At 65.5% G+C, this 13,603-nt stretch overlaps 1 protein-coding gene across 1 annotated transcript; it reads left to right on the top strand.

Moving 5' to 3' along the window:
* Positions 1 to 2,853: 2,853 nt before the first annotated feature.
* Positions 2,854 to 11,964, top strand: DACT2 (dishevelled binding antagonist of beta catenin 2). The gene is given in 8 exon segments (XM_028504036.2): positions 2,854 to 3,348; positions 8,268 to 8,397; positions 8,906 to 9,169; positions 9,874 to 10,685; positions 10,687 to 10,791; positions 10,793 to 10,897; positions 10,899 to 10,928; positions 10,930 to 11,964. Coding segments are annotated over 8 exon segments (2,250 nt in total). The 5' UTR covers positions 2,854 to 3,111; the 3' UTR covers positions 11,497 to 11,964.
* Positions 11,965 to 13,603: the final 1,639 nt, after the last annotated feature.

Here is a 13,603-nt window from a genome sequence, read left to right as displayed (position 1 = left end):
CGTGTGCGGATGGGAAAGGAACAATAAAACTGACATTAGTCACACATGACTTAACTGTGCATAAAAAAAACACAGAAGAACCTGTAGATGACTTATTCAGGTGAGTGAGTGAGCTTAGCAAAGTTGTTAGATGCCTCCCTGGTGTTTCCATATATATGCAACATTTTTAAAATAAATTTTTAAAAGGTAACATTGACAAGAGCATCAGAAAAATAATTAAGAAAGTAGGGATAGCCCTGGCTGGAGTGGCTCAGTGGATTGAGTGTTGGCCTGAGAACCAAAGGGTCACAGGTTTGATTCCCAGTCAGGGCACATGCCTGGGTGTTGGGCCAGGTCCCCAGTAGGGGGCGCATGAGAAGCAACCACACACTGATGTTTCTCTTCCCCTCTCTCTAAAAACAAACAAACCCTTAAAAGCAAAAGGAAGAAGAGAATAGGGATAAACCTAATGGAAGATGCAAAAGACCTCTACACAGAAAATTATAAAACAATATTCACAGGCATGAAAGAAACCTTTACACAGAGGGGGTATTCCGAGTCCGTGGGGCAGAAGCCTGAGTAGGATGAAGACCCCATCCCCCCCGCAGGGGAGCCTCCTGAGCCGACGCAGTCCCCCCAGAGCAGCAGCACGCTCCCCGTGCGGGCGCACCTGCAGGCTCCCAGCGTGCTCAGGCCCCCAGAGGGCGCGGGGCGGCCCCCGCTCCGAGTTCAGCTCCAGGCTCGAACCCCATGTCGGGACAGACAGACGGCAGTCTCAGGAAACCGAGGAGGGAGCCGGACAGTCCCAGGGGTGAGGCCGCGGAGCAGGTCGGGCAGACGGGTGTTTTCCTCAGTGAGTGTCTCGCTGACATGCGTGTTTGAGAAATCACACATCGGGACGAGACGCCTGCCCTCCCCCGGCCACCGAGGGCTGTGCCAGCGGAGCTACCGCTCCAGCGGAGCCGCCGCTCCAGTGAGAAGCTGAAATGACGCCGTTTCCAGAGCAGCGTTGGGCAACGCGCTCAGGAGCTTGCATGAGCCACGATACCTGCAGAACGGCGTCTGAAGGGACCGGTGACCAGCAAGACTTCTGTTCGAAAACCAAGAACTTCTGTTCTTCAGACGCACCCAATACGAGAGTCCGCAGATGGGGGGAGACTGACGACGGAGGAGGGGCCCAGACCCCGCCACACCCCCTCCCCACACCTCTCTCTGGAAAAGGAGTGATTTTTTTTACAAAGAAAAGGGGCATCGGGGGTCTCCTGCATCACACTCGTCACGTCACCAAACTGAGGGCAGAGGAGCGTGGACCTCGGGTGGCTCCGTCTCCACCTGCGGGCTTTCTCCGGGGCCAGATGGGACGGACACAGACAGCCCAGGAGCAAGCACGCAGTCGTGGGGGGACCGGAAACGCCCGTGGCTTGGGCCCTTGAGAAACCGGGAATCCGAGGAATTTCCTCTTTCTGGCCAAAGGCACCTGAGAACGTCCTGCCGCTGACGCCACACTCTCCGGGAAACACCGGGCACTCCACCCCGAGAGCAGGGAGGCCACGAGGATGCCTGCTCCCTCCCACCACGATGCAGCCTTGTGCGTGCAGTTCTGGGCAGAGCGGTAAGACAAGAAAAAGAAAAAAGCAGGCAAACACGGAAGGAGGAAGGGAAACTCCCCGCATTTCCAGGTGACACAATCTTACAAATTTTTTTAAAAATTGAAGGACTCCACTAAAAACGTATTGAAACTAATAAATTCAGCAAGTTTGCTGGGATCACTATAAAAAAAATCAATGGCTGGTTTCTATACCACTAGCATGAACATCCTGAAAATGAAAGTAGGAATCATTCATTCACAATAGTATAAAAAAACCATTTAGAAACAGCAAAAGAAGTGCAAGACTCCCCCACTGAAAACTGCAGAGCACTGTTAAATGACAGCCTGTGTTTACGGTTCAAAGACTAGCTCTAAGGCAGCAATCCTTCTGCAGTCGGTCTACGGACCTCACGCAGCCTCCACCAAAATCCTCGCCAGCTTCTTTGCCAACACTGACCAGCCGGGGCAATGCCGGGGACCCAGGGCAGCCAAAACAACCCCGAGAACACGGGTTCAGAACACTCACACTTCCTGACTTCCACACGCACTGCAAAGCCACGCCACTCGCAAGGGCGTGGGGCTGGCCTGGGGGCAGAAATCCACGCCTGGGGAAGTGGCTCTGAGAACCTGGGGATCGACTTTCTGGGTCAGGAGTCCCGAGACGATTGGAGGGGGAAGAATCCCCTTTTCAACAAACAGCAAGGGGCTCCTGAACACCCACCCGCAGCAGAAGGGGGCTGCACCCCACCTGGCGTTATGCACAAAATTAACTCAGAATGGGTCAAACACCTACATGCAAGCACTGAAACTAGGTCTAAAACAAAAAAACCTCTTCGAGGAAAAAGCACAGATGTAATCTTTGACCTTGAATTAAGCAATGTTTCCTTAGACGTGACGCCGAAGGCACAGGCACCCAAATACAGATAAATCGAACTTCATCAAAATTAAACACTTTTTTTGCTGTAAAGTACACTATCGAGAAAGTGAATAATTGGCCCACAACATGGAGAAAATATTTGCAAATCATATATCTGACAAGGAATCGTGCTATGCCAACTACATTTCAGCAAAGCTATTATTTAAAAAAAAAATTTTTTTTTAAAGACAAGCAGGGGTTTCCAAAGCACAGATGCACATTAGGCGAGTGGAGGGGAGTTGTTTTCAAATTGATAATGAGTTTATAATTGTAACACAGTCCTTACAACGTGATGCAGTTGCAAGAACCTATCTTTTTGTGTGAGGGAGTTACAACTTTCACCAAGTTTGTTCCACTGTCGTCCCCTCCCTTCTCCCAGCCCGGCTACTCCTTCCCCCTCGGTCCCGTAGAGGGTCCCCAGGCGCGGGGCTCAGCCGACGGGCGGGCTAGGGGCGGCCGCTGTGACCTCAGGGCGTGTGCAAACACCGCCCTCCACGGTCACCGATAGGTCCCACCCCACCTGGGCGACCTGCGGGCCCGGGGGCGGGGAGAGGCGGCGCAGGAGGCCGAGCTCACAGCAGGACGCCACTAGGGAGGCCGGGGAGGCTTGGGGAGGCCTGGCCGCGGGATGTGGTCCCCGGGCGGCCGGCCGGGACCCGCAGGCTGGGATCGCCGCAGGGTGGGCGCCCGGCTGCGCGCGGCGCTGGCGGGGCTGCAAGAGCTGCAGGGTCTGCGCGCCAGGCAACAGGCGCTCGTGCGGGGCGCCCTAGCCGAGCAACCCCCGCCCGCGCCCGCCGCCCGCCGCGCGCCCCGGGCTCAGGAGCTGAGGCTGGAGGCGGCGCTGGCGGCGCTGCAAGACCAGTTGGTAAGCAGCGCGCGAGGGGCCGTGGCGCCCGGGGCCCTGGTCCAGGTGCGGGCGGCGCGCGCGGGCGGGCTGCCCAACCGACTGACCAAGCGGAGCCCTCTGGGGTTTGGGATCCAAGTGAGTGGGACGCGAGGGCCTGGGGGCCCTTCCGGACTCTGGAAGCGGCAGAAACCGCGCCGCGCGGAGCCGGGCGCAGACGGGGGGCGCATCCCTGTGGGCTTGAGTTTCACGCCGCCTGATAAGGACGCCTTGAATCGGCGTCCGCCGGGGGCCCAGAGCGCTCCGAGCTCAGGTCGCGGGGACCAGCTTCTTCCTGCCGCAGGTTCCGGGACAGCGGAGCCGGCGCGCACGGCGCGCCCCCAACGGCCCCGGGAACGTGCTGAGGCTGAACGGGGCCGCGTCGCTGTAACAAAATGCTGGCGGAACCCGCGGCGGCTGCGGCCGCGGACCTGGAGGCGCGGTGGGGCCCGAGCCCGCAGCGGGCGCTACTTGGAGCTTCTCCTGAGGACCCCCCAGGCCACTTCCTCGTTCCAGACCCGTGGCGCGCGGAGGGCCGCTCCCCGGGCCTTCATCCGCCGCCCGGTTTCCGTTTCTGTGTCAGGAACAACTCAGGAGAGGCTTTGCAGCCTTACAGCGTGTTTTGAAGGGACAAGTAAGAGGCTGCGTGGAAGGGTTTCCACAATGGAGTTGACGCCGTTATTCTGCATGAGTTTTTAAATCAGGGATTCGGTCCTGCCCTGTTTTAAGAGTTGCTGGCTTTACTGGGCCGCCCGGTGCAGCCCTGCGCCCAGCTCGACCCGGCTGTTGGCCACTGGGGACGCGGCAGGAAGGCCTGTGTCCCACACGCTTCCCCAGGTCTTCCCCGATGGCAGGCACCCGAGGCTGCAGCCACGCCTGCCCAGGGTTCAGCCGGTCACCCCGCCTGGTGCACCCCACCTGGTGCACCCCGCCCAGGTCTAGTGTGCTCAGGCTACCTTTGCTCCCAGGCACATGCTGCAACGTGCCTGACGCGTGAGCTCGGCGCACACGCGGGAGCCCCCAGGGGCGCCCCCGGGGAGAGCGGCGGGAAGGGGCCGCGCAGGGGCCGCCAGGGGCCGCGGAGCGAGGCGAGGCGGCGGGAAGCGGTTGATGATTAACTTGGCTGCAGTCACACTCGGATCGACTCGTGAGCCCGCAGCCTCTAATTACGAGTCGCCTCTGGAAGAGGAGATCAAACGAGCTCTTTTGTTTAAATTTTTTTTTTTTAATGTGGGGACCAGAAGGAACACGCAGGCTTTGTCTTGAAACCGGGTTCTGGGAGCGGCGGCGCGATCAAAAGGAGAGAGGGCCCGAGCGCGTGACGTCAGCGCACCCTTCGCACCTCTGCGCTCCTGGTCCCGGGGGCGCGGGCCCGCCCCGGGCTCCGTGGTGCCCGTGCGGACCGTGCAGACCGAGGTCCCGCCGCCGCACCCACCTGGTCAGGGGCCGGGGTCAGGTGTGGAGGCAGGGAGACCGTTTACCTGGGCCTCGGCGCCTTCCTCCCTCAGGTTTCCCGAGCGCGGAAGGGCGACAGCCCGTCCGGGGGCCACAGGGCGCCCCCCGCGTTCTGCACCGGAACCCCCAGCCCAGCGCGGCCCGGGGCGCAGGGGGTGCTCGGCCGGCGTGGACCCACGGGGGAGGGGCGCGCCTGGCGCTGTGCCCGGCGGGAGATGACTTCAGGCCCCGCCGTCTCCCGGGGCGGACGTCGGAGCTCAGAACGGACGCCTGTGACCTCCGACCGACGCCGCCGCGGCCCCTCCCGGGGCAGCCCTGTGCCCCCTGCTGTGCCTTCAGGGAGGCCTGTCACCCCGTTTCTGACGCGGAGAGGCCTGGGTGCCCAGGGGTCCGCAGGCCCCCTCGCCCACCAGGTTGCGCCGCCCTCAGGCGGGAGGTGCAGACGGCGAGGTCCCACCTCGGAGCACATCCCCGTCCTGCGTGCTGCGGGTCCCGACTTGTCCCCAGCGCTTCTCGGGCCGTTGCGCAACCCGCGCTGCAGGACCGGCGGCGGAGGGCCCGGCTGCCGCTGTGAGCGGCGCGCCCCAGTTCCCCCGAGACTGGCCGTGCCCGCCGCCTGAACCCGCGGGGACGGGAGGTCGCTCAAGGCCACAGTGAGGGCCAGGCAGACGCCTTCGGGGAGTCCCGTGCCTGTTATCCCTGAGGCTGACCTGTGGCCCCCGCCTTGGCTGCTGACCCACGGGCCTGCTTTCCAGGGAGGGCGTGACAGACGGGGACCCGCCCGCAGCCAGCCAGGGAACCCAGGTGTGAAATGTGTCCTTCCCCTGTGCTCGGCTTTCAAGGAAAGAGAGGCGGTGTCAGGAATGCCACCTCTGCCTCCTCAGCTCGGGGGCACTTCCTGCTGCCATCCTCGGGACCTGCCCGGGGGTCTGAGCAGCCTGGTGGGTGTGGGGGGTGGGGGTGGGGGGCGGGTTAGGGTTAGGGCGGCTGTGCTCCGTGGGAAAGGGGGGCCGCTCAGAGAGGCAGGTGTGTGCCTGACTGACGGGCGTCTCCAACGCCGTCCCTGGAGAGACAGACGCTTTCAGACTCTTCGTGGTTTGTGGTCCCCAAACTCTCTGGGGTTGCAGGCGGCTTGTTGAAATGCTGGTTCCCAGGCGTGTCTCTGAGCCCGTCGGCGGGTGTGGCAGGAGCCCAGGCATCTGCATTTGCGCCCCCACCTCCTGGGGAGCCAGGTGTGCTCTCTGTTACCACGGGACACTGCCCGGACGGGGAGCCTGCGGGTTGAGGAGTGGAGGGACCCCCCCCCCCAACCCGTCACTCAGCACCCTCCGGGGCTGGCTCTGCAGCGGTCACGCGGGACCCTGGTCACGGAGGGCACTTGGGATTCGGCACAGAGTCGGGCACGGAGAGGGAGTGAGGGGAAGCAGAGACGGAAAGCCCCGAGGGAGGAGCAGGAAGGGTTATCGAGGGCAGCGCAGACCCGGATCGGGAAGCCTGGGGCCGGCAGAGGGGCCCCCGGGCTGCAGGAGCCCTCGGTGGGGAGCCGCCATGCTGCGTGGTCTGGGCACTGACCAGAAACCACACCCGGAAGGCTGGGCTGGCAAACATTAACCACAGGTGGTGGGTCTCCGCACACACACACACACACACACACACACACGGGGCCACTCTTGTACTGGAAGGGGGAGCGGAGAGGGAGGGAGGGAGGGAGGGAGGGAGGAGGCCGGCTGGGGGCTGGGGGCTGTCCCCGCAGAAGACCCGGCAGGGCAGAGGCGGCCGCCCCGAGTCAGTCAGACGCAGAGGAGTGCCGGACACACGCGCTGACCTTTCCGTCCACGCCTCGCTCTGGGTCACGTCTGCGGCAGGGCCCACGCCGGCCCTTGGGGATCTAGGTGGTGGTGCGTGCGGGGTGCCAGCAGGGAGCACCTCCACACCGTCTGCTGGCTCCGGCCGTGGGCCCCGGGAATATTTCCCCCGGGCGGGGCGCTCCAGGCGAGTGACCAGGACGGCGGCCAGTCTCGTGGTTCCGGAGCACAGGCCTTGGCGGAGGCGGGGGCTGACGCGGCCGTGTTCCGTCTGCAGGCCACTCCGGGGCCCAGGGGCCGTCGCCCTCAAACGGGAGGTCACCCGGGACCGGTGTCGGGGGCTCAGGCCAGCGGCCTGGCACGAAGGCCTCCCCGGGCACTGGGCCCCCTCGCCCTCAGGAAGAGCCGGAGGTGGTGCCCCGCCCCCCGCCCCGGCCTCTCTGTCGGCCTCAGCGCTCTCGGAGGGGAGGTCACTGGAGCGGTTCTCCCGGCCCCTGGTTGGGGGCTCAGGGGCCTCCTCGTGTCCTGCCTGCAACCCCAAGTGCGCTCAGGCACTTTCTTAAACAGGACGAAACGCATGATTACATTCGTTAATTATTTTCCTCGAACGTAATCGTCGATCAAAACCGGGAACAGGTGCAGTGGGGCTGGAAGCTGCGTCCCCGAAAGGAGGACGTCAGGGCTCCGTGACGCCCGGGGCGGGTGGTCCACACGCGTGTCCGAGGCATGTGCGCCTGTGTGAGTGGGCGATGAGCACTAACCACATGCATGTGTGCCTGTGTCATGGAATTTATACATGCATGTATTGTGTGTTTAATAATATACACGTCTCTGTGTGCACGTGTGTGAGTGCATTATGAGCACCGACCACATACATGCATTATGTGGTATATCATGTATGCACGTGTGTGTTGGGTAGCAGGCGCACTGTGTTCTACGATGCGCCCGTGCTACATGTATGTCGTATGGCACACACATGTGTGTGCCGTGCACACATCCTAGAATGTGTGTGCTGAGTGGGTAGTGCCCACAATGGCCTGCCCAGGTCGCTGCTGGAGGCTGAGGCTGGAGACGCGGAGCCTCCAGGCGGCGCTCAGCTGGGACGCTCCGGCCGGGGCCCCCGGGCAGCTTTCAGGTGTCAGGTTTGCAGGCGGCGCCGGCGCCGTCCTGTGCTGTGCTGCCGCTCCCTCCCCGAGAGCCTGGGAAGATGGACACCCCGTGGGGGCCCTGCTTCTCTCCAGGGGACCCTCCTTCCCCTTGAGGAGCCAGGTCAGCTCCCCCAGGTGCCGCGGCCGGGGTCGCAGGGTGCGGGGCACGGGACGCAGGTGCCAGACACGGGGCCCCATCGGCGGGCAGCACCCTCCACGGGAGGGTTCCGAGCCCTCCGGCCCTGACCCCGCCCACAGGCGGTGTCCCTCTGCGCCCTCACGGACAACGTCCAGCTGGAAGTTGCTGGCAGGGAATCCACCCCGAGGAGAAAGCCTGCTGGGGGCGGGGGATGGGGGTCGGGGCGGGGGGCAGTGGGCGTTCCTGCCTGCGGAGCCGGATCGCCTCTGGGGGCAGGGCGAGGGGCGCGGCCATCCTGGGTGCGCACAGGGCAGCGGCCCGGAGCCCGGACACCCACGCCCTCTCCCTCCCCAGAACCGGCTGCGGCGCCAGGACGTGGGCCTGAAGACCCAGCTGGACCGACTGGACCAGCAGATCAGCGAGCTGCAGCTGGACGTGCGGAGGACATCCGCCGAGGGGGACAGCGACAGCCGGCCCAGCTCAGGTACACGCCCCACGCAGACGCAGACACACATGCACATCCACACATGTGTGTGCACACACAGCTTCAGACACAAGTGTGCATGCGCCCGTGTGTGTCTGTGAGTGTGTGTGTTCACGTGCATGCCATGTATACACATATACGCATGATTATACACACAACCTCCTATATACACGTACATGCAACACAGCACACAAACACACACATGTGCGCACAGGTTCAGGCACGTCTGTGCATGTTTGCCCGTGTGTGCCTGCGAGCACCTGTGTGTCTGTGCATGTTTGTCACGTGTACGCATGTACACACGATGATGCACACAATCCCCTATACACACAACACGTACAAATACTCATCACCCGTGTGCACTCACAATATACACACACACCACATACACCCAATCCCACTATACACACACACACGCACACACACAGGACACACCACACACGCTTGTGGTCACTCACACGCCCGCCGGAGCACGCTCCGCGCTGACTGCCGTGTCTGCCCCGGCCAGGCTTCTACGAGCTGAGTGACGGCGGCTCCTGCTCCCTGTCCACCTCCTGCACGTCCGTGTGCAGCGACCGCCTGTCCTCCTCCCTGGGCACCCTGCTGCCTGCGGCCCCCACGGCCAGGACCAGCGCAGGGGCCTGCCGGCCCTGGTCTGCCGACGAGACCTCCGTGTGGGGGAGCCCCTTGACCGTGTGGGGCCGGCCGGGCCCCGAGGGGGGTGCAGGCCAGCCTCTGCAGGGCCCAGCCCGGCCCCGGCCGGTGTCCACAGGTATGAGAGCCAGGAGGGGCAGGGGGGCCCGTCCCAGGCAGTGGGGTGCTGGGCACAGCAGGGGGCCTGTGCGTGGGGGGTCCCGCTCCTCGTGTCCTGTAGATGGTCTGGGGTTTTGGACGGAGGTGGACTCCGACACCCCTTGGCAGAGCTGCTGTGAAAAGCGCGTTTTCTTACACAAATGCCAGGATGGTTTCAGAACACCCTTCCACACCCTCACATGCCTGCCTGGCGTCCCCGTTCCGTGACATGGGGACCATGTGGACGGTGGGCCTGGGGAGCCTGGTGCACAGGGGGCCACTGCCCGGCCCCGGCTGTCCCTGGAGAAAGGACCTTGTCCTCGGACATGTTTTGTCCCAGTGCGAGCCCCGGTTCCATGAGGCCCGTTTGGTCCTTCCTCGGCCCGCCGCCCCAGCCCCCCATGTCCCCAGGGAAGGACGTCTGTCCCCAATGTCTGTCCAGGGGCAGCCGAGTGGCTGCAGGTGCCCGTCCTTCTGGGCATCCTCCGGACCAGAACGGATGCGGCTGGAGTCCAGGGCTGGTGGTCCAAGCCAGCACCGTATGGGCAAGGGTTGGGGTGCCCCGGGGACGCCAGCGGCAGGCCACGTGCTTTTCTGGGGAGGGAGGGGGGCCTTCACCGGGGCCACGCGGCTGCAGGGGGCACAGGTCCTCACCTCTGTGTCTGCCCCTTGTTCTCTCCCCAGGTGACCTGGACAGAGTCCTGCCGGCTACGGCGGGCTTCCCGGAGGCCAGCGCAGATGCCAGGCCCCTGTCCCTTCTCTGCCACGGGCTGGGCCTCCCGCCCCACGCGCTGGACCCCAAGTACCAGCGAGACCTGGTGTCCAGGGGTGGTGGGGAGGTGTATCCGTTCCCCAGCCCCCTGCACGCGGTGGCTCTGCAGAGCCCCCTCTTTGCTCTGACCAAGGAGACCCCACAGGGTGACAGCCACCTGCCGCCCCCCAGCGCATCCCCTCCCGGCCCCTCAGGTCCAGGCTCGGTTCGGACTGGGCCAGTCCCGGCGGCTGGCTCAGCCCAAGCCTATATAGACAAGCTGCTGGGACTGCGGGGCCAGAGGGACCCCCTGAGAGGCGGCGTGGGTGAGCAGGGACCCCCAGGGCGCGAGGTGTCCCCGTCCCAGAGAGCAAAGAGTGGAGGGTGCCCTGAGAGGCCGGCCTGCTCCCCGAGAAGGGTGGACACCGGAGCAGGGGCTCAGAGGAGGGAAACGGGCAGGGGCAGCCTCGAGCAGCGGGGACCCGCACCCCACGTGGGCCCCCCGCACCCCGGCGGCCTTTCTGACAATGGACACAAACCCTCTGGCAGCCGAGTCCGTGTGGGGGCCGCTCTGGGCCCCCCTCAGCTAGGAGGCGGGCCCCCCTCCAGCTGCTCCTGGGCACAGCAGGCCACCCCTGAGGACTGGAGGGGCAAGGCCAGGCCCCCCACCAAGGCCCCCAGGCCCTGCATCCACCCCCCCCTCTGTCGCCAGCGGAGCCGTCCTGATGGGGCTGAAAGTGGGCCCCAGAGCGGGCCAGCCCGTGACAAAGGCCGTGAGGATGGGCAGGGGGGCCTGCGAGAGGGCACCGGGGTCAGGCAGGCAGCCGCCGCCCTGGGGCGCCCTCCCGGCCCCCCCAGCGCCCCCCCGCATGGGGCGCGTGGCTCAGGGGGAGACCCACCCAGGCCAGGGAGGCCCCTGGCCGGTCCTGCTCCGAGTCCAGCCTCTACCCGGTGTCCTTTCCTCGTCCCCCTGCTGGTGGCCAGCAGGGGGGGGCCACGGGGCGTCGGCCAAGGCCTTGTTCAAACTGGAGGCGGGGCCCCCCGTGGCAGCCGGCGGCGAGGCCCGGAGGCGGCAGCGCAGGTGGCGGTCCTCCGTGGAGATCGCGGCCGGGGCCCGCCTGGCCGGCGCCCAGGGCCCTGGTGCAGGGCCCCCGAGGTGGGCGCCAAGGAGAGGGGCGGGCCCCAGGCCCGGGTGCTCTCGGGCCAGGCCCCAGCCGCCGCGCCGGGAGGCCCGGGCAGGGAGCGTGTCCGGCGGCTCCGAGCACTCGGCCGAGTGCGCCTCCCTGTTCCACTCCACCGTCGCCGAGACCAGCGGGGACGAGGCCAGCGACCACACCGCCAGCTGCTTCGGGGACCAGGAGTCCGGGGGCAGCGACGCAGAGGACAGTGCGCAGGGCGCTGGGGGCCGCCCCCCGCAGCCCCCACGGGCGCCCGCCTGCCCCCGGCCGCCCCTGCCCCCCGCGCCCAGACTCCGCCGCATCAAGGCCTCCAGGGCCCTGAAGAAGAGGATCCGCAGGTTCCAGCCGGCCGCCCTGAAGGTCATGACCCTGGTGTGAGCCGCGGGAGCCGGCCGGAGCCCCCCGGGCCAGGCCGAGTGACCGGTGCTCCAGGAGGTGCCGCCCTCCTGAGGAGCCGGGAGGAGGACCTGTGGCGGGCACAGAGGGGACCCCAGGGCTGAGGGTGACGTCCAGCTCATTGGCCTGTTTAACACGCAGACACTCACGGCTTCTCCTGCGTGGTGGCCAGTCTGTTCTCCAAAGTCACGGTTGCGAACCTGCCGTGACCTCAGGAGAGGGGGCGAGGGAGTGGGTGCCCTGGGCCCGCAGTCCCCCCCCTCCGAGACTCGGGGCGCCGGTCCCCACCCCACACAGACGCCCACGGAGAACCCCACGATGTGGGTCTCACCAGCCACCCCGCCTACCTTACAGGGACTCCTCACGGGCTCCCCAAGTCTGCGGTCCTCCAGGCCAGTCACCTCTGTCCGGCTCTGCCGCGAGCCCAGTCCCTCCGGGCGCGGCTGCCGGGCGGCAGTGGGGCACGGGGCGGTGGGGAACCCTCAGCAAACCCTCCACGGGAATGGCACTCAGTGACGTCATTTCCTTCACAAACCACAGCCGCTCACTTCCCTTCCCTGTTCCCTTCCTGCGTCGTGTCCCCCCCCCCGCCCCCCCGGGAGCGTCGTAGGCGTTCGGAAAACCCTCATTCCTCCCACCCTGTGGCCTCCCACCCTGTGGCCACTCCTACGGGGGCAGGGGGACACTCGTGGGAGCGCAGCCCACGCTGGGGCTCCAGGACCCTTCCCTGGAGCATAAAAGTGTTTTAGAAAACAATGACTTTTGTTGTGTTTATTGGTCAAAGAAATGTCCCTCGACCTTCCCCGGGGGAAGACAGGATTTCGGGGAGGCCCCTGCCGGGCGGCTTTCCCCGGAATCACCCGCAGCTTCTCCTGGAAGAGGAGTCCTCCCCGGTGGGGCTGCAGGCCGGGAAGAAGGGGGCGTCGCTCCTGGGCCCTCGGGGGTCCGGGGCCCTCGGGCCTGCCCCCAGGACCTTTCGGAGGAAGGCGAGGAAGAGCAGCCAAAACCCGAGGTTCACTGGCGTTCGGAGACGTGTCTGCCATCCCTCAGTCAGGCATCCGCGCACAGGTGGTGCCGGGGCCAGCCTACGGAGATGCCCGTTTGAAAAGCGGTTGATGTTGTTAGAACTGAGACTCGGTCCCCGCAGACGGCGGTTTCCGAGGACAGGCCGGGCTGCCCCGGTGAAATCAGGGACTCGGCCGTTTCAGAGGGTCCTGGGCCGGCTGTGGCCCCCGAGCACCCCACCGCCCACCCGGTCTGTCTGTGGGACTAAACCGCTCCTCCCCGTGTGCACGCGGAACCGGCTCCGGCAGAGGGGAGGGGCCCCTGAGCTCCAGCCTGCGCCACCAGTTAAAGCACAGCGCCAGCCCCCACGGCGGGGCTTTCTTGTGCAGACACTGCTCACGCAGGCTGGTCCGTAAGGCCGGTCCCACTCCCCGCCACGCCGCACGGGAGGGGAGGGGGAGGCTGGCTGTGCCCGGCCCCCTGGGCAGCTGGGGTGCCCCAGACGGAGTCAGAGTCTGTCCCACCCGTACCCCCCCTCCTGCTGGGGTCCCTGCCGCAGCCCCTCCAGAGAAACGGCCGGGAGTTCCGTGTCGGTTCAGGGAGTCGGCATCCTGCCTTCACCGACATCTGCTGTCGCATGTGCTTTTCCCAACCGAGGGGCTTGGGGTGCGGGCGGGGAAGAGCTGGCTCCCTCCCCTCCTCACGAAAGCCACCCGGTCCCTCCGGTCCCTGTGTCACCGCACAGCAAACCCATGTGGGGGCCACCGCCCAGACCTTGCAGAGTCGGTCCCCCCCGAGGGGACGCCGCGGGCTGGGCCTCTCGGGGCTTCCTTCTGACTGGGTTTATCCTTCTCAGAAGCCCGGCCGGGTTCCCCCCGAGATGCGGGCTCCACACGGCGGCAGCCAGGCAGGAATGCGGCCCAGCCAGGGACCCCGGGCCTGTCTGTGCAACTCGCAAACCTCGGTGCCGACCGCCCGGGAACTCCAACCGAGAAAACTGCGCCCACCGCTGACAAAATGCCGCCGTGGCGTCTGCACACAGAACTGTCCCCCGGGTCCGGCGCCCTGACCAGCCACCAGTCCT

The sequence above is a fragment of the Phyllostomus discolor genome, chromosome 4 (assembly GCF_004126475.2).
Source record: "Phyllostomus discolor isolate MPI-MPIP mPhyDis1 chromosome 4, mPhyDis1.pri.v3, whole genome shotgun sequence".
Lineage (NCBI taxonomy): Eukaryota > Metazoa > Chordata > Mammalia > Chiroptera > Phyllostomidae > Phyllostomus > Phyllostomus discolor.
Note: the sequence above shows the minus strand (reverse complement) of the source record. Positions and strands in the feature narration are given on the sequence as shown.